Source organism: Pseudophryne corroboree, chromosome 8 (genome assembly GCF_028390025.1).
Source record: "Pseudophryne corroboree isolate aPseCor3 chromosome 8, aPseCor3.hap2, whole genome shotgun sequence".
Taxonomy (NCBI): domain Eukaryota; kingdom Metazoa; phylum Chordata; class Amphibia; order Anura; family Myobatrachidae; genus Pseudophryne; species Pseudophryne corroboree.
The window spans coordinates 360,212,710-360,235,380 of record NC_086451.1 but is presented as its reverse complement, the minus strand read 5'-3'; the positions used below and the strand labels follow the sequence as shown (position 1 = coordinate 360,235,380).

At 46.9% G+C, this 22,671-nt stretch overlaps 1 protein-coding gene and 1 long non-coding RNA gene across 5 annotated transcripts in view; one reads left to right on the top strand and one right to left on the bottom strand.

The window, feature by feature from the left end:
* IL13RA2 (interleukin 13 receptor subunit alpha 2) overlaps positions 1-20,206 on the top strand; it is a 123,591-nt gene extending 103,385 nt beyond the window's left edge. For all 3 annotated transcript variants that reach the window (XM_063937530.1, XM_063937529.1, XM_063937531.1), the window contains exons 9-10: positions 15,378-15,489; positions 18,895-20,206. In XM_063937530.1, the coding sequence (XP_063793600.1) occupies positions 15,378-15,489; positions 18,895-18,979 (197 nt within the window). In that variant the 3' untranslated portion in view covers positions 18,980-20,206. The remainder of the gene's footprint in view (positions 1-15,377; positions 15,490-18,894) is intronic.
* LOC134949129 (uncharacterized) overlaps positions 1-22,671 on the bottom strand; it is a 132,754-nt gene that overhangs the window by 39,117 nt on the left and 70,966 nt on the right. The window lies entirely within an intron of this gene.

The window sequence follows — 22,671 nt, the reverse complement described above, 5'->3', positions numbered from 1 at the left end:
TCCGATGCCACAAATCCACAGGAGAGTCCAATTGGGGTAAGCCATTCCGCGATGATCTTCCTCAGTTGCCGTAAGAGGTTTTCAGCTGTGTGCGTATTCTGGAAAGCGGTGATACAAAGCGTAGCCTGCCTAGGAAAGAGTTGGCGTTTGCGAGATGCTGCTACTGGTGCCGCCGCTGCTGTTCTTGCGGCGGGAGTCCATACATCTACCCAGTGGGCTGTCACAGTCATATAGTCCTGACCCTGCCCTGCTCCACTTGTCCACATGTCCGTGGTTAAGTGGACATTGGGTACAACTGCATTTTTTAGGACACTGGTGAGTCTTTTTCTGACGTCCGTGTACATTCTCGGTATCGCCTGCCTAGAGAAGTGGAACCTAGATGGTATTTGGTAACGGGGGCACACTGCCTCAATAAATTGTCTAGTTCCCTGTGAACTAACGGCGGATACCGGACGCACGTCTAACACCAACATAGTTGTCAAGGACTCAGTTATCCGCTTTGCAACAGGATGACTGCTGTGATATTTCATCTTCCTCGCAAAGGACTGTTGAACAGTAAATTGCTTACTGGAAGTAGTACAAGTGGGCTTACGACTTCCCCTCTGGGATGACCATCGACTCCCAGCGGCAACAACAGCAGCGCCAGCAGCAGTAGGCGTTACACGCAAGGATGCATCGGAGGAATCCCAGGCAGGAGAGGACTCGTCAGAATTGCCAGTGACATGGCCTGCAGGACTATTGGCATTCCTGGGGAAGGAGGAAATTGACACTGAGGGAGTTGGTGGGGTGGTTTGCGTGAGCTTGGTTACAAGAGGAAGGGATTTACTGGTCAGTGGACTGCTTCCGCTGTCACCCAAAGTTTTTGAACTTGTCACTGACTTATTATGAATGCGCTGCAGGTGACGTATAAGGGAGGATGTTCCGAGGTGGTTAACGTCCTTACCCCTACTTATTACAGCTTGACAAAGGGAACACACGGCTTGACACCTGTTGTCTGCATTTCTGGTGAAATACCTCCACACCGAAGAGCTGATTTTTTTGGTATTTTCACCTGGCATGTCAACGGCCATATTCCTCCCACGGACAACAGGTGTCTCCCCGGGTGCCTGACTTAAACAAACCACCTCACCATCAGAATCCTCCTGGTCAATTTCCTCCCCAGCGCCAGCAACACCCATATCCTCCTCATCCTGGTGTACTTCAACACTGACATCTTCAATCTGACTATCAGGAACTGGACTGCGGGTGCTCCTTCCAGCACTTGCAGGGGGCGTGCAAATGGTGGAAGGCGCATGCTCTTCACGTCCAGTGTTGGGAAGGTCAGGCATCGCAACCGACACAATTGGACTCTCCTTGTGGATTTGGGATTTCGAAGAATGCACAGTTCTTTGCTGTGCTGCTTTTGCCAGCTTGAGTCTTTTCATTTTTCTAGCGAGAGGCTGAGTGCTTCCATCCTCATGTGAAGCTGAACCACTAGCCATGAACATAGGCCAGGGCCTCAGCCGTTCCTTGCCACTCCGTGTGGTAAATGGCATATTGGCAAGTTTACGCTTCTCCTCCGACAATTTTATTTTAGGTTTTGGAGTCCTTTTTTTACTGATATTTGGTGTTTTGGATTTGACATGCTCTGTACTATGACATTGGGCATCGGCCTTGGCAGACGACGTTGCTGGCATTTCATCGTCTCGGCCATGACTAGTGGCAGCAGCTTCAGCACGAGGTGGAAGTGGATCTTGATCTTTCCCTAATTTTGGAACCTCAACATTTTTGTTCTCCATATTTTAATAGGCACAACTAAAAGGCACCTCAGGTAAACAATGGAGATGGATGGATTGGATACTAGTATACAATTATGGACGGGCTGCCGAGTGCCGACACAGAGGTAGCCACAGCCGTGAACTACCGCACTGTACTGTGTCTGCTGCTAATATATAGACTGGTTGATAAAGAGATAGTATACTCGTAACTAGTATGTATGTATAAAGAAAGAAAAAAAAACCACGGTTAGGTGGTATATACAATTATGGACGGGCTGCCGAGTGCCGACACAGAGGTAGCCACAGCCGTGAACTACCGCACTGTACTGTGTCTGCTGCTAATATATAGACTGGTTGATAAAGAGATAGTATACTCGTAACTAGTATGTATGTATAAAGAAAGAAAAAACAACCACGGTTAGGTGGTATATACAATTATGGACGGGCTGCCGAGTGCCGACACAGAGGTAGCCACAGCCGTGAACTACCGCACTGTACTGTGTCTGCTGCTAATATATAGACTGGTTGATAAAGAGATAGTATACTCGTAACTAGTATGTATGTATAAAGAAAGAAAAAAAAACCACGGTTAGGTGGTATATACAATTATGGACGGGCTGCCGAGTGCCGACACAGAGGTAGCCACAGCCGTGAACTACCGCACTGTACTGTGTCTGCTGCTAATATATAGACTGGTTGATAAAGAGATAGTATACTCGTAACTAGTATGTATGTATAAAGAAAGAAAAAAAAACCACGGTTAGGTGGTATATACAATTATGGACGGGCTGCCGAGTGCCGACACAGAGGTAGCCACAGCCGTGAACTACCGCACTGTACTGTGTCTGCTGCTAATATAGACTGGTTGATAAAGAGATAGTATACTCGTAACTAGTATGTATGTATAAAGAAAGAAAAAAAAACCACGGTTAGGTGGTATATACAATTATGGACGGGCTGCCGAGTGCCGACACAGAGGTAGCCACAGCCGTGAACTACCGCACTGTACTGTGTCTGCTGCTAATATATAGACTGGTTGATAAAGAGATAGTATACTCGTAACTAGTATGTATGTATAAAGAAAGAAAAAAAAACCACGGTTAGGTGGTATATACAATTATGGACGGGCTGCCGAGTGCCGACACAGAGGTAGCCACAGCCGTGAACTACCGCACTGTACTGTGTCTGCTGCTAATATATAGACTGGTTGATAAAGAGATAGTATACTCGTAACTAGTATGTATGTATAAAGAAAGAAAAAAAAACCACGGTTAGGTGGTATATACAATTATGGACGGGCTGCCGAGTGCCGACACAGAGGTAGCCACAGCCGTGAACTACCGCACTGTACTGTGTCTGCTGCTAATATATAGACTGGTTGATAAAGAGATAGTATACTCGTAACTAGTATGTATGTATAAAGAAAGAAAAAAAAACCACGGTTAGGTGGTATATACAATTATGGACGGGCTGCCGAGTGCCGACACAGAGGTAGCCACAGCCGTGAACTACCGCACTGTACTGTGTCTGCTGCTAATATAGACTGGTTGATAAAGAGATAGTATACTCGTAACTAGTATGTATGTATAAAGAAAGAAAAAAAAACCACGGTTAGGTGGTATATACAATTATGGACGGGCTGCCGAGTGCCGACACAGAGGTAGCCACAGCCGTGAACTACCGCACTGTACTGTGTCTGCTGCTAATATAGACTGGTTGATAAAGAGATAGTATACTACTAATATTATATATACTGGTGGTCAGGTCACTGGTCACTAGTCACACTGGCAGTGGCACTCCTGCAGCAAAAGTGTGCACTGTTTAATTTTAATATAATATTATGTACTCCTGGCTCCTGCTATAACCTATAACTGGCACTGCAGTAGTGCTCCCCAGTCTCCCCCACAATTATAAGCTGTGTGAGCTGAGCAGTCAGACAGATATATAATATATATAGATGATGCAGCACACTGGCCTGAGCCTGAGCAGTGCACACAGATATGGTATGTGACTGACTGAGTCACTGTGTGTATCGCTTTTTTCAGGCAGAGAACGGATATATTAAATAAACTGCACTGTGTGTCTGGTGGTCACTCACTATATAATATATTATGTACTCCTGGCTCCTGCTATAACCTATAACTGGCACTGCAGTAGTGCTCCCCAGTCTCCCCCACAATTATAAGCTGTGTGAGCTGAGCAGTCAGACAGATATATATAATATTATATATAGATAATAGATGATGCAGCACACTGGCCTGAGCCTGAGCAGTGCACACAGATATGGTATGTGACTGAGTCACTGTGTGCTGTGTATCGCTTTTTTCAGGCAGAGAACGGATTATAAAGTAAACTGCACTGTCCTCACTAGTAAACTCTCTCCACTCAGTCTCTACACTTCTACAGTAACAGTACTCCTCCTAGTCAGCTCCAGTAAATCTCTCTCAGTCTCTTATAATCTAAATGGAGAGGACGCCAGCCACGTCCTCTCCCTATCAATCTCAATGCACGTGTGAAAATGGCGGCGGCGCGGCTCCTTATATAGAATCCGAGTCTCGCGATAGAATCCGAGCCTCGCGAGAATCCGACAGCGTCATGATGACGTTCGGGCGCGCTCGGGTTAACCGAGCAAGGCGGGAAGATCCGAGTCGCTCGGACCCGTGAAAAAAAACATGAAGTTCTGGCGGGTTCGGATTCAGAGAAACCGAACCCGCTCATCTCTAGTATGTAGTGTGTGCTTCCTCCCTGTACTGTGCTGTATGTAGTACGTGCTCCCTCCCTGTACTGTGCTGTATGTAGTGTGTGCTTCCTCCCTGTACTGTGCTGTATGTAGTGTGTGCTCCCTCCCTGTACTGTGCTGTATGTAGTGTGTGCTTCCTCCCTGTACTGTGCTGTATGTAGTATGTGCTCCCTCCCTGTACTGTGCTGTATGTAGTGTGTGCTTCCTCCCTGTACTGTGCTGTATGTAGTGTGTGCTTCCTCCCTGTACTGTGCTGTATGTAGTATGTGCTCCCTCCCTGTACTGTGCTGTATGTAGTGTGTGCTTCCTCCCTGTACTGTATGTAGTGTGTGCTCCCTCCCTGTACTGTGCTGTATGTAGTGTGTGCTCCCTCCCTGTACTGTGCTGTATGTAGTGTGTGTCCCCTCCCTGTACTGTGCTGCATGTAGTGTGTGCTCCCTCCCTGTAATGTGCTGTATGTAGTGTGTGCTCCATCCCTGTACTGTGCTGTATGTAGTGTGTGCTCCCTCCCTGTACTGTGCTGTATGTAGTGTGTGCTCCCTCTCTGTACTGTGCTGTGTGTAGTGTGTGCTCCCTCCCTGTACTGTGCTGTATGTAGTGTGTGCTCCCTCCCTGTACTGTGCTGTATGTAGTATGTGCTCCCTCCCTGTACTGTGCTGTATGTAATGTAGTGTGTGCTTCCTCCCTGTACTGTGCTGTATGTAGTGTGTGCCCCCTCCCTGTACTGTGCTGTATGTAGTGTGTGCTCCCTCCCTGTACTGTGCTGTATGTAGTGTGTGCTCCCTCCCTGTACTGTGCTGTATGCAGTGTGTGCTCCCTCCCTGTACTGTGCTGTATGTAGTGTGTGCTCCCTCCCTGTACTGTGCTGTATGCAGTGTGTGCTCCCTACCTGTACTGTGCTGTATGTAGTGTGTGCTCCCTCCCTGTACTGTGCTGTATGCAGTGTGTGCTCCCTACCTGTACTGTGCTGTATGTAGTGTGTGCTCCCTCCCTGTACTGTGCTGTATGCAGTGTGTGCTCCCTCCCTGTACTGTGCTGTATGTAGTGTGTGCTCCCTCCCTGTACTGTGCTATATATAGTGTGTGCTCCCTCCCTGTACTGTATGTAGTGTGTGCTCCCTCCCTGTACTGTGCTGTATGCAGTGTGTGCTCCCTACCTGTACTGTGCTGTATGTAGTGTGTGCTCCCTCCCTGTACTGTGCTGTATGTAGTGTGTTCTCCCTCCCTGTACTGTGCTGTATGTAGTGTGTGCTTCCTCCCTGTACTGTGCTGTATGCAGTGTGTGCTTCCTCCCTGTACTGTGCTGTATGTAGTATGTGCTCCCTCCCTGTACTGTGCTGTGTGTAGTGTGTGCTTCCTCCCTGTACTGTGCTGTATGCAGTGTGTGCTCCCTCCCTGTACTGTATGTAGTGTGTGCTTCCTCCCTGTACTGTGCTGTATGTAGTATGTGCTCCCTCCCTGTACTGTGCTGTATGTAGTGTGTGCTTCCTCCCTGTACTGTATGTAGTGTGTGCTTCCTCCCTGTACTGTGCTGTATGTAGTATGTGCTCCCTCCCTGTACTGTGCTGTATGTAGTGTGTGCTTCCTCCCTGCCTGTACTGTGCTGTATGTAGTGTGTGCTCCCTCCCTGTACTGTGCTGTATGTAGTGTGTGCTCCCTCCCTGTACTGTGCTGTATGTAGTGTGTGCTCCCTCCCTGTACTGTGCTGTATGTAGTGTGTGCCCCCTCCCTGTACTGTGCTGCATGTAGTGTGTGCTCCCTACCTGTAATGTGCTGTATGTAGTGTGTGCTCCCTCCCTGTACTGTATGTAGTGTGTGCTCCCTCCCTGTACTGTATGTAGTGTGTGCTCCCTCTCTGTACTGTGCTGTGTGTAGTGTGTGCTCCCTCCCTGTACTGTGCTGTGTGCAGTGTGCGCTTCCTCCCTGTACTGTGCTGTATGTAGTGTGTGCTTCCTCCCTGTACTGTGCTGTATGTAGTGTGTGCTCCCTCCCTGTGCTGTGCTGTATGTAGTGTGTGCTCCCTCCCTGTACTGTGCTGTATGTAGTGTGTGCTCCCTTCCTGTACTGTGCTGTGTGTAGTGTGTGCTCCCTCCCTGTACTGTGCTGTATGTAGTGTGTGCTCCCTACCTGTACTGTGCTGTATGTAGTGTGTGCTCCCTCCCTGTACTGTGCTGTATGTAGTGTGTGCTCCCTCCCTGTACTGTGCTATATGTAGTGTGTGCTCCCTCCCTGTACTGTATGTAGTGTGTGCTCCCTCCCTGTACTGTATGTAGTGTGTGCTCCCTCCCTGTACTGTGCTGTATGCAGTGTGTGCTCCCTACCTGTACTGTGCTGTATGTAGTGTGTGCTCCCTCCCTGTACTGTGCCGTATGTAGTATGTGCTCCCTCCCTGTACTGTGCTGTATGTAGTGTATGTCCCCTCCCCGTACTGTGCTGTATGTAGTGTGTGCTCCCTACCTGTACTGTGCTGTATGTAGTGTGTGCTCCCTCCCTGTACTGTGCTGTATGTCGTATGTGCTCCCTCCCTGTACCGTGCTGAATGTAGTGTGTGCTCCCTCCCTGTACTGTGATGTATGTAGTGTGTGCTCCCTACCTGTACTGTATGTAGTATGTGCCCCCTCTCTGTACTGTGCTGTATGTAGTGTGTGCCCCCTCCCTGTACTGTGCTGTATGTAGTGTGTGCTCCCTCCCTGTACTGTGCTGTATGTATGTAGTGTGTGCCCCTCCCCTGTACTGTGCTGTATGTAGTGTGTGCTCCCTACCTGTACTGTATGTCGTATGTGCTCCCTCCCTGTACTGTGCTGTATGTAGTGTGTGCTCCCTCCCTGTACTGTGCTGTATGTAGTATGTGCTCCCTCCCTGTACTGTGCTGTATGTAGTGTGTGCTCCCTCCCTGTACTGTGCTGTATGTAGTATGTGCTCCCTCCCTGTACTGTGCTGTATGTAGTGTGTGCTCCCTCCCTGTACTGTGCTGTATGTAGTGTGTGCTCCCTCTCTGTACAGTGCTGTATGTAGTGTGGGCTCCCTCCCTGTACTGTGCTGTATGTAGTGTGTGCTCCCTCCCTGTACTGTGCTGTATGTAGTGTGTGCTCCCTCCCTGTACTGTGCTGTATGTAGTGTGTGCTCCCTCCCTGTACTGTGCTGTATGTAGTGTGTGCTTCCTCCCTGTACTGTGCTGTATGTAGTGTGTGCTCCCCCTGTACTGTGCTGTATGTAGTATGTGCTCCCTCCCTGTACTGTGCTGCATGTAGTGTGTGCTCCCTCCCTGTACTGTGCTGTATGTAGTGTGTGCTCTCTCCCTGTACTGTATGTAGTGTGTGCTCCCTCCCTCTACTGTGCTGTATGTAGTGTGTGCTCCCTCCCTGTACTGTGTGTTATGTAGTGTGTGCTCCCTCCCTGTACTGTGCTGTACGTAGTGTGTGCTCCCTCCCTGTACTGTGCTGTATGTAGTGTGTGCTCCCTCCCTGTACTGTATGTAGTGTGTGCTCCCCCTCCCTGTACTGTGCTGTATGTAGTGTGTGCCCCCTTCCTGTACTGTACTGTGCTGTATGTAGCATGTGCTCCCTCCCTGTACTGTGCTGTATGTAGTGTGTGCTCCCTCCCTGTACTGTGCTGTATGTAGTGTGTGCTCCCCCTCCCTGTACTGTGCTCTATGTAGTGTATGCTCCCCCTCCTGTACTGTGCTGTATGTAGAGTGTGCTCCCCCTTCCTGTACTGTATGTAGTGTGCTCCCTCCCTGTACTGTGCTGTATGTAGTGTGTACTGTGCTGTATGTAGTGTGCTCCCTCCCTGTACTGTGCCCCCTTCCTGTACTGTACTGTGCTGTATGTAGTGTGTGCTCCCTCCCTGTACTGTGCTGTATGTAGTGTGTGCTCCCTCCCTGTACTGTGCTGTATGTAGTGTGTGCTCCCTCCCTGTACTGTGCTGTATGTAGTGTGTGCTCCCTCCCTGTACTGTGCTGTATGTAGTGTATGCTCCCCCTCCCTGTACTGTGCTGTATGTAGTGTGTGCTCCCCCTCCCTGTACTGTGCTGTATGTAGTGTGTTCTCCCCCTCCCTGTACTGTATGTAGTGTGCTCCCTCCCTGTACTGTGCTGTATGTAGTGTGTGCTCCCCCTCCCTGTACTGTGCTGTATGTAGTGTGTTCTCCCCCTCCCTGTACTGTATGTAGTGTGCTCCCTCCCTGTACTGTGCTGTATGTAGTGTGTGCCCCCTCCCTGTACTGTGCTGTATGTAGTGTGTGCTCCCTCCCTGTACTATGCCATATGTAGTGTGTGCCCCCTTCCTGTACTGTACTGTGCTGTATGTAGTGTGTGCTCCCTCCCTGTACTGTGCTGTATGTAGTGTGTGCTCCCTCCCTGTACTGTATGTAGTGTGTGCTCCCTCCCTGTACTGTGCTGTATGTAGTGTGTGCTCCCTCCCTGTACTGTGCTGTATGTAGTGTGTGCTCCCTCCCTGTACTGTGCTGTATGTAGTGTGTGCTCCCTCCCTGCCTGTACTTTGAAACATATAAGGTTAAAAATAAGGGGTTTGTAGAATGAAAAATCAATAAAATCAGAAGTAAATTAAAGGCATGACAGCAGTGTCAGTAGACACGGAAAATGGGCTTGTCAGTCCTTGTATATTCAGACGTACAGATATACATCAGGGAAATGCATTGTAGCATCATGTGCATAAAGTCGCAGGTAAACTTTAGCATAACGTAAAGCAAAGGAGGCTCCAACTGTGTCTATCTCAGAATCAGGACCTCTAAGGAGTGACCCCGCCCCGTCCTCTTGACAGACCCCTCCCCCTCAAATGACTCAGCCGAAGTACAGTCATGGCAAAATGCTTTACCAACAAAATGCAGATGATTGGAGGCAGATCACATGCATGTGCTCGACCCCTACTGCAGATTGCAGCAGGGGTCGATGATGGTGGTGACCGGAGGCTGCACCTAAAATGCCTCCCAATAATGCTAATATTCCCATCATTATGACACTATGATCTAATCAGTGAAATTAGCCCTCAGTTTGCAGTAAGAAAACATTTCCTAGTCACTTGTAAAGGGGAAGCTTACTGATATATTTATTATTGTGTACTTAAAACAAATACAACGTTATATTGTGTCTTGGTTTTTTTTACATGCTCACTGCAGCTTTATCAGCTATAGATTATACTGCCTACCCATGCAGGGCCGGCAGCTTTAGGCATCTGCCTAGGGCACCGAAATCTGGGGGCAGAGCCGGCCCTAACCAATATGATGCCCTAGGCAAGATTTTGGCTGGTGCCCCCTAGCACCACCGTTGGTTCCGCCTCTGACCTTGCACCTATTACCCAGCACCATCACCCCTCACCCATAGCAGTCCCTATTTTGGTGTTTGTACACCCTATATTTTAAATAGGAACAGTTCGCACATTTGGCGCACAGCCCAAAAAGGAGTGTGTTTTTGCTGGCAAGGGGCATGGCCACACAATAGTAACCCCAATTCCAATTACGCCTCACAGTACTGCAACTTTATTCACATTTGATCATGCGATAGTGTCCATAATTCATATTACACCCCACAGTAGTATTACTTTACTCCTCACAGTAGAGCCTCTTATTCACATTACATCACACTGAATTGCTCCTTATTCACATTACACCACACACTATTGCTCTTGATTCATATTAGACAACACAGTAGTGCCCTTTCTATATGCAACGCCACATAGTAGAGCACCTTATACACATAATGCCACACATTAGTAATGCATTTATACACATAATTCCACACAGTAATGCCCCTTACACATTATTAATGTCCTTATAAACATAATGAGCCTTACACATTATGACAACCTTTATTAATGCCCTTTTACACATAATGTCCCTTACATATATGCCGCACATTATTAATGCCCTTATACACATAATGACACACATAGTGCCCCCTACACATTTGCTGCCCATTATTAGTGCCCCTATACACATAATGACACACATACAGTAGTACCCTGTTACACATATGCCACACATTCTTAATGCCCTTATACACATAATGACACACATAGTGGCCCTTACACATATGTTGCACATTATGAATGCATTTTTACATGACACACATAATGCGCCTTACACATATTCTGAACACTACTGCACAACCAACCCACTCACATGCACACAGCACTCACACTGCCACTAACACTGTGACCTCTGCCTCTGCTTGGATACAGATGTGTCCTCATAAATGTTGCCTCAATGCTAACGTTGGGCACCTTTTTTTATGAAAATGCTTCTTATTTGCATTGCTATGTGGCTAGGATGCACAAGCAGCTTCTGCTGATTAAACTGATATGCAGCATGCCTATATACTGTGTGAGACTGTGGCTGTATCTGCATATGAAATGCTACACACAGAATATAGGCATGCCGCATATCATTTTAATCAGCAGAAGCTGCTGATGCCCCTAGGCATATCAAATGCCCTAGGCAATTGCCTAGTTTGCCTATGCCTATGGCCGGCTCTGTCTGGGGGATGGGAAGGGCCGCGCCACTGAGTCTGCCTATCGCAAAATTAAGGATGTCTCTGAAAGAAACATCCTTCTTGTACTTAATGCAAGTGGTGGCTGTGGAAATTATAAGTCACATTTTCATCTGAAGGGCTGGAAAGTGGGTATTGGTGGTCATTGGGGGCAGTAGGTTTAAGATTTGCCTAGGGTGCCAAGAGACCTTGCACCGGCCCTGCACCCATGTACTGCAATGCAACGTTTGCTATCACTGTAAAGCCATACCTTCCAATCTAAAGCATTCTGGCTGTATTTGCTCCTACTGTTTGCTGGTGTTAAAATTAATTGCCAATTGCGTTCAAATCTGCATTGGCCAATTAATGTTGAAATGCCCTTAAATTTTATATATATATGGTTTTTGCCCCTATTTTTACATATTACATCTCTTTCTCTCCAAGTACAGCACCCATCACTATCCCCCATCACTCCTCACCAACGCAACATGTCGGCACTCCTCACCCATTACCCCTCACCCAGCACAGCACCCATCATCCCTCTCCCAGCACAGCATGTCAGCATTCCTCTGCCAGCACAGCACCTATCACCCAGCACAGCACCCCTCACCCAACACCCCTCTCCCAGCACAGCATGCCAGCACCCCTCGCCCAGTTATTGTACCATCTTCCAGCACAGAACCCACCACCCATCTCCCAACAGAGTATGTCAGCACTCCTCACACAGCATCCATAACCACTAACCCAGCATTCCTCTCCCAGCACAGCATTCCAGCATTCCTCTGCCAGAACAGCACCTATCACCCTGCACAGCACCACCTCTCCCAGCACAGCATGTCAGCACCCCTCACCCAGTTACCATCTTCCAGCACAGAACCCACCACCCATCTCCCAACAGAGTATGTCAGCACTCCTCGCAAGGCACCCATAACCACTAACCCAGCACCCCAACCCTCACCCAACAGCACAGATCACAGCAGCAGCCAGCAACACAACACCCACGCCCCTCCTCACAGCATAGTCAGCTCAGCAGCACTCACTCATACTGTATATGTTGAGTTGACTTACAGTACTTATAACTCTTAAGAGCCTGAGGGGCACCACTTAAGGTACAACAGGCAACCACCTCTCCTCTTGCAGTTTCCCGGCTTCTTGCTGTGCTTGGTCACAGTGGCTGACGTACAGCCTGCTGGAGGCGGAGCCATGAGGTAAGACTCAGTAGCTCTACAAAAGACACATGGGAGGAGCAGCTGCTGAGGAGCATTGCGCAGAAGCCCTCCAGCTGATGTTTTCACTTGTAGTAAAGAATTTGCTTCTGCGCCGACACTAATGTTGCCTGTTGTCCAATTGTAGCTGAGCTTTGATCGCGGTAGCCACTACACCGCTGCCATTCCAGTGCCCCAATATTCTGCTGACCCCAGGTATGGCTTGGGATGCTCCAACATATTACAAATGCCCCTAGACATTTGCCTAAAATGCTTGTGCCTGTGGCAGTGGTGTAAGTTCGTCACAGTTGCCCGGAGGCAAGTTCATACCAGTTGCCCCCCCCCTTATATTTAGATAAATATATGTATGTACGTACGTACGTACGTACGTACGTACGTACGTACGTGTGCATATATGTACGTGTGCGTGTGTATGGAGTGTTCTGATTTTTTTTTCATATACTGTATATAAACATTTCATTGTCTTTTATTTTAAATCACACATTTCTTAGCAGTCATACCCAGGATTAGAACCCACTGACAGCAGACACTTTACTGATGGAACTATTTGCTCCAGTACAGGAAGCATGAGAATTGTAACTATATGAAGTTATGTGTAATTGTCAGAGAAATAACTTCATATAGTGAAAAGGTAGCGGCAGCCATCAATTAACTTACTTCAATGGGGTCACAGAAAGGGGGGAGAAGAGCCCCCCTTCAGAGCAGGAGCCCGGCGGCAGATGACTCCATTGCCTCTGGCCTGTGGCTGGCTCTGTATTCATGGTTCAACATAGATTGTTAAATCAAAATAACTTACATACAAATTAAGTCACCTGCACTCAAGTATGAATATCAAGTATGGATATCCTTAAAACATGGACTGTTGGGAACCCCTGCTGAAAGGTTTGAGGGATTGGCAAAAATTCAGAATGGAAAAGAAGGCACTGTATTGTGAAGGCGAAACCTGATTGGATGGCTTTAGGGCCAATAAGCACCCCCATATACAGCTGTATGGCTTATTAACATCCCCATATACAGCAGAAGCTAGACAAGGATTTAATTGCTGGGATCTCCTGACTTAGTTTAATTGGCAACAGCCTTGTGAATGCCTGAAGGGATTTGTTGGTGTCATTGGACTGGGCGAACTTTATACCCAGACATTCTGTATAGAAAACCCAAAAAACACAATTAGATATCTGATTCTTGAGAAAGCTGCAACAAGCAGAGAAACACGTTGAATTCATAGTCTGGTATTGGACAATTCTCTGCTATTTACAACTGCTATAACTGCTATATATGCCACTGGTGAACTTTAATTCTCACTGCCAAAGTGCTAAAAGCACTCCATCCACACTGTTGGACCGGGGCTGTTCCATCTGCTGCTGCATCCACCTCAGCACATACTATCAGCCACCAGAGCACCGGTTCCCAGTGTTCTACTGCTGCCTCACATACAGTGAGTTTTCTGCTGGGCTAGCGCATTTCCATCTGCCGCGATTAACCGGCCAGTGCACCCTAGCAACAAGCATTGTTACAGATCCTAGCATCCTCTCACCTAACAGGTACCAGAAAAGGACATCTTCTGTCAGCAGCACGGGCCCCTGTGGGCTGCTCAACGTACCAGCTGAGCAGGACACTATTACCCTTCTCCGTTACCTAACGGTTGTGAGTATATGGGCAACTTACATTTCCTGTGAGGATTGTGCTTCTCAAAGCTTGAATGGAGAGCATCTCCGTCCGGGCGCGCACGCTTGTCCAGACGGAGACGCTCAGAGTGACTAGGTGTGCCCAGGTGGGCGCGCCTAGTCACAGACGGAGCAGAGATAATGGAAGCTTTATCTGTAAGCCATCAGCGACTGTTAAAACCTCACTCTTTGCAGTTTGGCAATATACCATTTATTACCAACGAACACCTCCACCGGTGAGGGTACCATCTGCAGTGGCAGATCTTGCCATGGGCAAGCAGGATTTTTGCCAGGGGCGCCGCTGTCCCAAGGGCGCCACCGCCGTGGCAAGAGCAGCTACTGTAGCGTCTAGTTACCCTTCGTGGTGAGGACCTTTCCCATAATCCCCTGGGTCCATATTGGTTTCACTTTACTGACCTCCTCTCCACGCCGCACCCCTCTCCTGTGTGGCTTTGTTTGCCGGGGCAACAGAACGCTGACCTGGATCCCTGCAGCTGCTGGAGGTAACGTTCTGCAAACTGTCCCTGCAATGTCTCTGCTGTGCAATAACTGCTGCTGCTGTGTGGTGACATATAGAGATGTAATATAACTGTGTGTAATGTGTGTAGCCCTGTCTGACGTGTGTGCAGTGTATCTACAGTATGCTGTGTGGTTACATATAGACTCATGTACTGCTGGACACAGCTACAAAGGGCACAGTACTGGGGGCAAAACTAATGGGGACACAACTACTGGGGGCAAAACTAATGGGGGCACAGTACTGGGGGCAAAACTAATGGGGACACAACTACTGAGGGCACACTACTGGGGGCACAACTGTACTGGGGGCATAACTACAGGGGGCAAAACTGTGACCACGCCCCTTCTTTATGAAGACATGCCCCTATTTTTTGCCGCACCCCTACGGCTAATCCTTGGGCGCCACAAGGTCTAGAGCCGGCCCTGACCATCTGCACCTAACGGCACAGTTGTATACAGAGTTTGAAAGTCCAGATATTTAGATATAGTTTATATCTGTTTAATTTGTCTGTTTATTATATGAATAATACTGTTACTATTTATGTAATTGCATAGTTATGCATATGCACTAAAAGCGTGAACACTTATTCATATTTATTGTTCATTTTATTAAATAATTTGTTTATATTTGTAAGCACGTCTAATTGTGTTTTTTGGTATGCAACTCAGCAGCCTAATGTACTGCTTAATATTGTCCACTTCCTGTATAGAGAACTGGCACCTCTATATTCAGTAAGGGAGCTGCAGTGATTGCCATAAAGCGGGCGCCTGGACTATTTATTTTGTTTGTATTCTGTATATAAGAGCCTGCAACAATATCCCTCTTGACATTAAAACATTTTTGTCCCATGGAAGGACCATCAATAAAAATATGAAAATAAAATTCTGAACGGTAATTTATACATTTTGCTCTTAGGGGTCTAGTGATTAAAACACTCCGGCAATGGACGCTGCTTTTAGCCACTGGCTAACTCTGTTTCTCTTGCAGAGCCAACGTCCAGGACCAGGGATATGTGGCAGTACTCTATTGGAGCTGTCATTGTTATGCTGCTATGCTGTACATGTGTAGCTGCAACAATAGAAGTACTCAGGAAGAGAAGGTAAGTGTCTAGAAATCAAACATTCATCATTCACAGTTCCCCACAAATACGCCTGTGTACTTTCTGTAATGCTGTACTGGTACCAATGGTGGGAAAACCCGTTGATAAAAAAATAAAGGTTTTATTAGCCATATAAATGTAATCTTTTTTTTTTTTTGCAATTTGCTGCTGAGAGTGAGATAATCTTTTCTATTTCCTAATATACAGATGTGTCCTTTCTCATCTTAAAAGCTAATCACGGCAAGCACGTATTCTTTGCCACGATTAGCGTGTCACGATTGTGTGTGTGGGTATATGCATGCGCACCCACTTCCATAGCAATGTATGGTGACTTGAGTGCGCACAATGGGGCTAATCGCGGCAAGCTGTAGGTAATTGCTGCTGCGATGTCACATCTGTCTGCCAAATAGTAAATACCAACACATAGCTAAATGCAAGTACATTTAGGAAATATTATGCTCTAGACCCTGGTTAGATTCTGGACTGTTATTTCTGCAGAGCATTCCCCAGAGATATCGTCAGACAGGCCATCTGCAGCTACAGCTTGCACAGTAAGAGGGAAATGTATCAAACCTTTTAAAGTTTGGAGAAGTTGCCCATAGCAACCAATCAGCTGCTAGTTAGCATTTATGAAGAACCTTCTATAAAATGATAGGTAGAAGCTGACTGGTACATCTCCCCCTTTAAGATGTTTAACTGCAGCAGTTTAGTTGGCAGGAAATGCTGCATAAGATGCTCTCAGAGTCAGACTCTATGGTTATCCCAGTACACTTTGGCAATAACACGGATGTCTGCCGTTACAATTTGGTTTCTAAGATTTGTGGCTTTTTATGAGTGCTGCCTTGTTGGCAGTTAAAGGTAACAGTAATTCTTTTATTAAAACGTTTGTCCACATAGTTCTACCCTGGGGCCAACTCCCCATCCTGCCCTTGTTACCTTTTACCCCCACCATTTACGCAGAATCAAACTTCAGCATTTCTAACACTGAGAGTCACAGCTATTAATGGCATACTGTCCTCTTCCTAGCCAATCTGGCTCCCAGTGAAAACGCCCCAAAAATGTGCCCTTCCCCACCCATTGTCATGGGTGGGGGGGAATGCGTGTGCCCCAGAAATAGGGGCGTGGTCTTTCTAAAATGGACGTGACCTTGCAGGAAAATAATATTATGCCCAAATCAGTAATGCCACAAGAACCGTATTATGCCCCACGCAGTAATGCCCCTTGTTATGCCCCACACAGTAATGACCCTTGTACCGTGCCTCATAGGCACTGTAACTAGTCCTGCTCATTGTCAGGGGTTGTTTCATGCTGCTGCTGCTAACCTGCTCTCTTTGCTGCCGCCACATTCCAGGCACTGCTGTGCCGTTGCCTGCCTTCTCCCTCTGGGCCCTGTATTTATGTCCCTCCCAAAATGGACGCCACCTCCTCTAGTATCCATAAAAACTGTCCTCTCTAAGGCAGCGTCCATTTTGGGAGGGACTTTTTCACAGTATTCTATGCGGCAGACCAGACTGCATAGAATACTGCACATAGCAGCCATGGGCAGGCGCCCCATGTGATTGCACGGCTGGCCCAGCCCTAAAAACGGCACTGCCTGTGGACAGAAAATAGGGATCTAATGCAGCACCCGAATGCCAGCATGTTAATAGACAGTTTTGGTCTGAATGATGATGACAAGTATTAAACTACGTGACCTGATAGTGGGCGGGTTGTCCGGCAAAGATGTGTATGGCTGCATGCCGAGGAATACATAAGCATTTTTTCCTGTGCACACAAAGCGTGAAAATCTGTGACCAAGTTTTATTCAATGCTGCATTGGCCCCTAAATGTGCAGAAACTTCACTTAACTCTGTTGATTATGGGGGTAATTCAGAGTTGATTGCAGAAGCAAATTTGTTAGCAGTTGGGCAAAACCATGTGCACTGCAGGGGGGGCAAATATAACATTTGCAGAGAGAGTTAGATTTGGGTGGGTTATTTTGTTTCTGTGCAGGGTAAATACTGGCTGCTTTATTTTTACACTGCAATTTAGATTTCAGTTTGAACACACCCCACCCAAATCTAACTCTCTCTGCACATTATATATCTGCCCCCCCTAAAATGCACATGGGTTCTCATTCTGACCCGGTCGTATGCTGCAGTTTTTTGCAGTGGTGCGATCGGGTCAGAACTGCATATGCGCCGGTGCCACAGTGCACCGGCGCATGCCAGACGGCCGTCGTTGCCTAGCGATCGCCTCTACCTGATAGACAAGCAGAGGCTGTTGCTGGGCTGGAGGGGATGGCACGGCGGCGTTTGGCCGCTGTTTATGGGGCGCGGTCCGTCCAACTCAGGCGTGGCTGTACCATGGCAGGAGGGGAGTAGAGTTACTCTACAAGTACAAAAGCGGCGATGCTTTTGTACTTGTGCGGTGGGGCCGGGCCAGACATGCGGGGTGGACTAGCCCTGTGCTGGGCGTCCCCCCGCATGTCTGTGTCAGTGATCGTAGCTGTGCTAAATTTAGCACAGCTACGATCAGGTCGGAATGACCCCCACGGTTTTGCCAACTGCTAACAAATTTGCTGCTGCGATCAACTCTGAATTACCCCCAATAGGTGTAGGTAGTTACACTTATACAAATACAGTAATGATTTGACAATCAAGAAATGAGTGAAGGCAACAAGAGAAAATTGTCTACTCCATAAAGTACATGCAATAACTGAAAGCTAAGATTTTGGTAAATGGAAATCTTTCTTATACACGTACAGCATATACTGTATGTACCGTATCTATAAAAAGTGAATAGGGTCGACTCTTCATGTTATAACATAGTTACTGTGCCAGGTGCCTTCCTAATCACTGAACCATATACAGGTTGAGTATCCCATATCCAAATATTCCGAAATACGGAATATTCCGAAATACGGACTTTTTTGAATGAGAGATAGTGAAACCTTTGTTTTTTGATGGCTCAATGTACACAAACTTTGTTTACTACACAAAGTTATTAAAAATATTGTATTAAATGACCTTTAGGCTTTGTGTATAAGGTGTATATGAAACATAAATGATTTGTGTGAATGTAGACACAATTTGTTTAATGCACAAAGTTATAAAAAATATTGGCTAAAATTGCCTTCAGGCTGTGTATATAAGGTGTATATGTAACATAAATGCATTCTGTGCTTAGATTTAGGTCCCATCACCATGATATCTCATTATGGTATGCAATTATTCCAAAATACGGAAAAATCCGATATCCAAAATACGTCTGGTCCCAAGCATTTTGGATAAGGGATACTCAACCTGTACTATATATTTACAGTATTACTGTATACCAGCTTATATGACATGTGTCATTGCTATTAGATTTCTATGTTTTTTAACCATGGAATGTGTTTTAAATTAAGCTCTTTTGTTATTTCAGATACTGGGCAATATGTTTCCAACACAAGGCTAAAGAGCTGGTCTATGAAATTGATCATGGTTCCAGTCTTAAATGCAGATACTGAGTATATTATTTCAGAATAACCTTTAAAACCGACATCAAACACACGTCAAACAAAGGCCATAAGGAGATGGAGTGATTAATGCTGCACAGATAATGTACAACTTCAGTCTAAAAATGGACCAACTACCATGGTTTGTGTGTTCCACAGCTATATCAAGAACTCTCTGCAAAATAGCATAATAGATTTAAGTTCCAGAAGTGGTCATTTCTTGGGTTATCACTTCTGACTATTATCAGTTCTTGCTGGAGGCCTCTCCATCCTCCTGATGCTAGTGGCAGTCTACGTGAAGATCAAGGAGAAAGAGTCATCAAGCATTCTAGTTGTTCTACCACTATGTACTGTAGAACAGTTTTCAAAATAAAGACAATTCCATGCTATGTACAATAGCACTATACCTGTGGTTCACAAACTTAGTCCTCAAAGACCTACAAAGGTTAGTGTTTTCCAAGTCACTGTTGGGGGTCCTTGAGGAACGAGATTGGGAACCACTGCACTATACCAAGAGGTCATTTTCATGGGCATAGCTGGTTCAGTTTAATGCTATTGGTGTTGTCTGCTGTATAATTGCTGGACAATTGTATGATAATAAAAAACAAAGCACACTTAGTTAGATATGCAAATGCTGGATAATCCTAAATCAGATTTCCCTACTCTCCAAGTACAAGCAAGAGACTCCGTCCTGAAATGTGGAGAGTTACCGCAGACTCCTAGGAGAGCAGGTCACCCTCCAGCATTTTGCCCACTTCAGCATGCTTTGCGCTGCCCCCACACAAGCCATCTGCCTCTTCTGTCTTTGAACTCTCAGAGGGGAGAAAAAAAAAACTACATACAGTACGCCTGTATACTAAATATCTGTATCATACATTTAAGCAGCAAGATCAATGAACCTCTTGAGAGTAGGTATTTACATTTTATTTGTCCACCAGCTCTGTTCTTTGTGTAAAATGTATAATGTACATAGCAATTTCATGATATTATATCCATGCCTATTTTAATGTGAATATTTAATACAATTTTCTCTGCAACTTTTTTAGTAATTTTAAATAAAGATAATGGGTTATATGTAAAGGGTCCGAGTTGCCAGAGGTACTAGACTTCGGATGGGAATGCCCATATTTTTAAAGCGGCAATCATTTACATTCAAAACTAACCAAGTTCTTGCCCGAAGTCCCGCACCTCCGGCAACTTGGACCCTATTACATTTACCTCAATATGTTGACATACAAATCCTGCTATTTCATTTATATGTTTATGCTCTAATTTCTTAAACTACAATGCATGTGGGGGAATAATTACATTCTGCTATTCCAAAAAAGCAAGTACTGTACATATTGTGCCGTAATGTTTGTACGGAAGTATCATTAGTCAGAATGTATGCAAAGACATGTCATTCCCCTTATATTTCTCTTTCCACTGCTTTGTGTTTCCCTTTATGCACACTTTCTGCTACTCAGCAGTAAACTGACAAGACTACCTTTATGTGAAACCAGAGGTGGAGTTAGACCTCATTGGACTCAAAGCAAGACATTGATTTGGGGCCCCTCTTCCTCAAACAATGCACCCACCCCACTCCCAGTCAATCAGTGTTTGCCAAATCCTTCCTCTTCACCCCACTAGTCAGAGAGTGTATGCCAAATCTTCCCCACCCCGCACCCACCCCACTCCCAGTCATTCAGTGTTTGCCAAATCCTTCCTCCTCACCCCACTAGTCAGAGAGTGTATGCCAAATCTTCCCCACCCCGCACCCACCCCACTCATTCAGTGTTTGCCAAATCCTTCCTCCTCAACCCACTAGTCAGAGAGTGTATGCCAAATCTTCCCCACCCCGCACCCACCCCACTCCCAGTCATTCAGTGTTTGCCAAATCCTTCCTCCTCAACCCACTAGTCAGAGAGTGTATGCCAAATCTTCCCCACCCCGCACCCACCCCACTCATTCAGTGTTTGCCAAATCCTTCCTCCTCAACCCACTAGTCAGAGAGTGTATGCCAAATCTTCCCTACCCCCAAGTCACAGTGTATGCCAAACCCCCAAACACACACACTCAGTCAGCGTATGCCAAATCTCCCCCCCCCCCCCAGTCAGTCAGTGTATGCCAATCCCCCCCACAAACACACACTCCCCTCCATTCAGTCACTGCAGGAATGCAGGGCAGGCAGCCACTGTGCCACATACATGTACCTCCTCACCCTCTTCACTGGGCATTCCCCGAGCTGGCTCCTCTCTGTGTATGTGATGTCATGACAGGTCACACACACAGCTCACTGGATGAGACAAAGGCGAGCACTGGAGGCTGTGATCCCTGACAGCCTGCCGGGAGTATTCAACCACCCCCGTGTATTCAAACATGAGCTAGTGGCCCGCCATGATTCAGCCATGTCAGCGGGCCCTCTGGGACCCGCCACCCTATGCTGCCGCCTTGGTAGCACAGTGGTAAATCAGCTACTGCATAGTTGCCTACCCTCCCACATGGGTTCACTACGGCTGGCCGGCGGTCGGGCTCCCGGCGACCAGCATCCCGGCGCCGGGAGCCCGACCGCCGGCTTACCGACAGCTTGGCGAGCGCAAATGAGCCCCTTGCGGGCTCGCTGCGCTCGCCACGCTACGGGCACGGTGGCGCGCTACGCGCGCCACACTATTTTATTCTCCCTCTATGGGGGTCGTGGACCCCCACGAGGGAAAATAATTGTCGGTATTCCGGCTGTCGGGCTCCCGGCGCCGGTATACTGAGCGCCGGGAGCCCGACCGCCGGCAAACAGAAGACCACCCCTCCCACATTCTACAGGAGACTTCATGAAATAGCAGCAATCTCCCTAACTCCCTGAATAGTCCAGCAAACTCTCTAATTGTAACTGATCCCCATTATGCAGCTGTTACATTCTTGGGGGGGAGGGGGGGGGGGGGAAATCAGAGATACACATATTCAAATGGACTCATCAGTGCCATTTCCCTGCAATGGCTATAAGTAGAGATGCGAGAACTGGACCCACTTGAACTTAGCGATTCCGAATCCGGCTCGGGTTTTCCCACCTGACTCAGATCCCAAAACGAGGCAAAATCATATCGCTGTCAGATTCTCGCAGGTTTTGGATTATATAAAAATCCCTGGTGATTGGCACCATTTCACTCCAACTGTGGAGGTTGTAGTGAACAGACATGTTACTGCGGTGTCCGTCCAGGGATGCTATGTTTGGGCTGGGGCTGCTAAAGGGGTACCTGTGTCCTCCAGAGGTGCTCTGTTCCATTGGGCTGATGTGCTCAGGCAGTGTACTATAATACATGTATTGTGAGTGACACTGTAGGTACCACAGTAATATATTTTATTTCGTACTCATACACGTATTGTGCAACACTCTTGGTGAAATTAATCTGCAATGTTTGATTACTGTTCCTGACTCATATACGTATTTTGTAACACTGTTGGTGAAGGTGGTACCACAGTAATATATTTTATTTTGTACTTACATGTTTTGTGCTACACTGTAGGTGAAATTAGACCGCAGTGTAGAGCCAGTTTGTGTACTCAGAGACCATTGGTAGCTTGTTTTGCGGGGGCCCAAACTAGCCAAAAATTATTTCACCCACAAGTGGCAGACCCTGTCGCTGAAGTGATTTCTTTGTTAAACTGTGCATGTCCTTTTTAATATATAGAACATAAGGGTGGGTGGGCAATGCCATCTTGCATCTCTTATC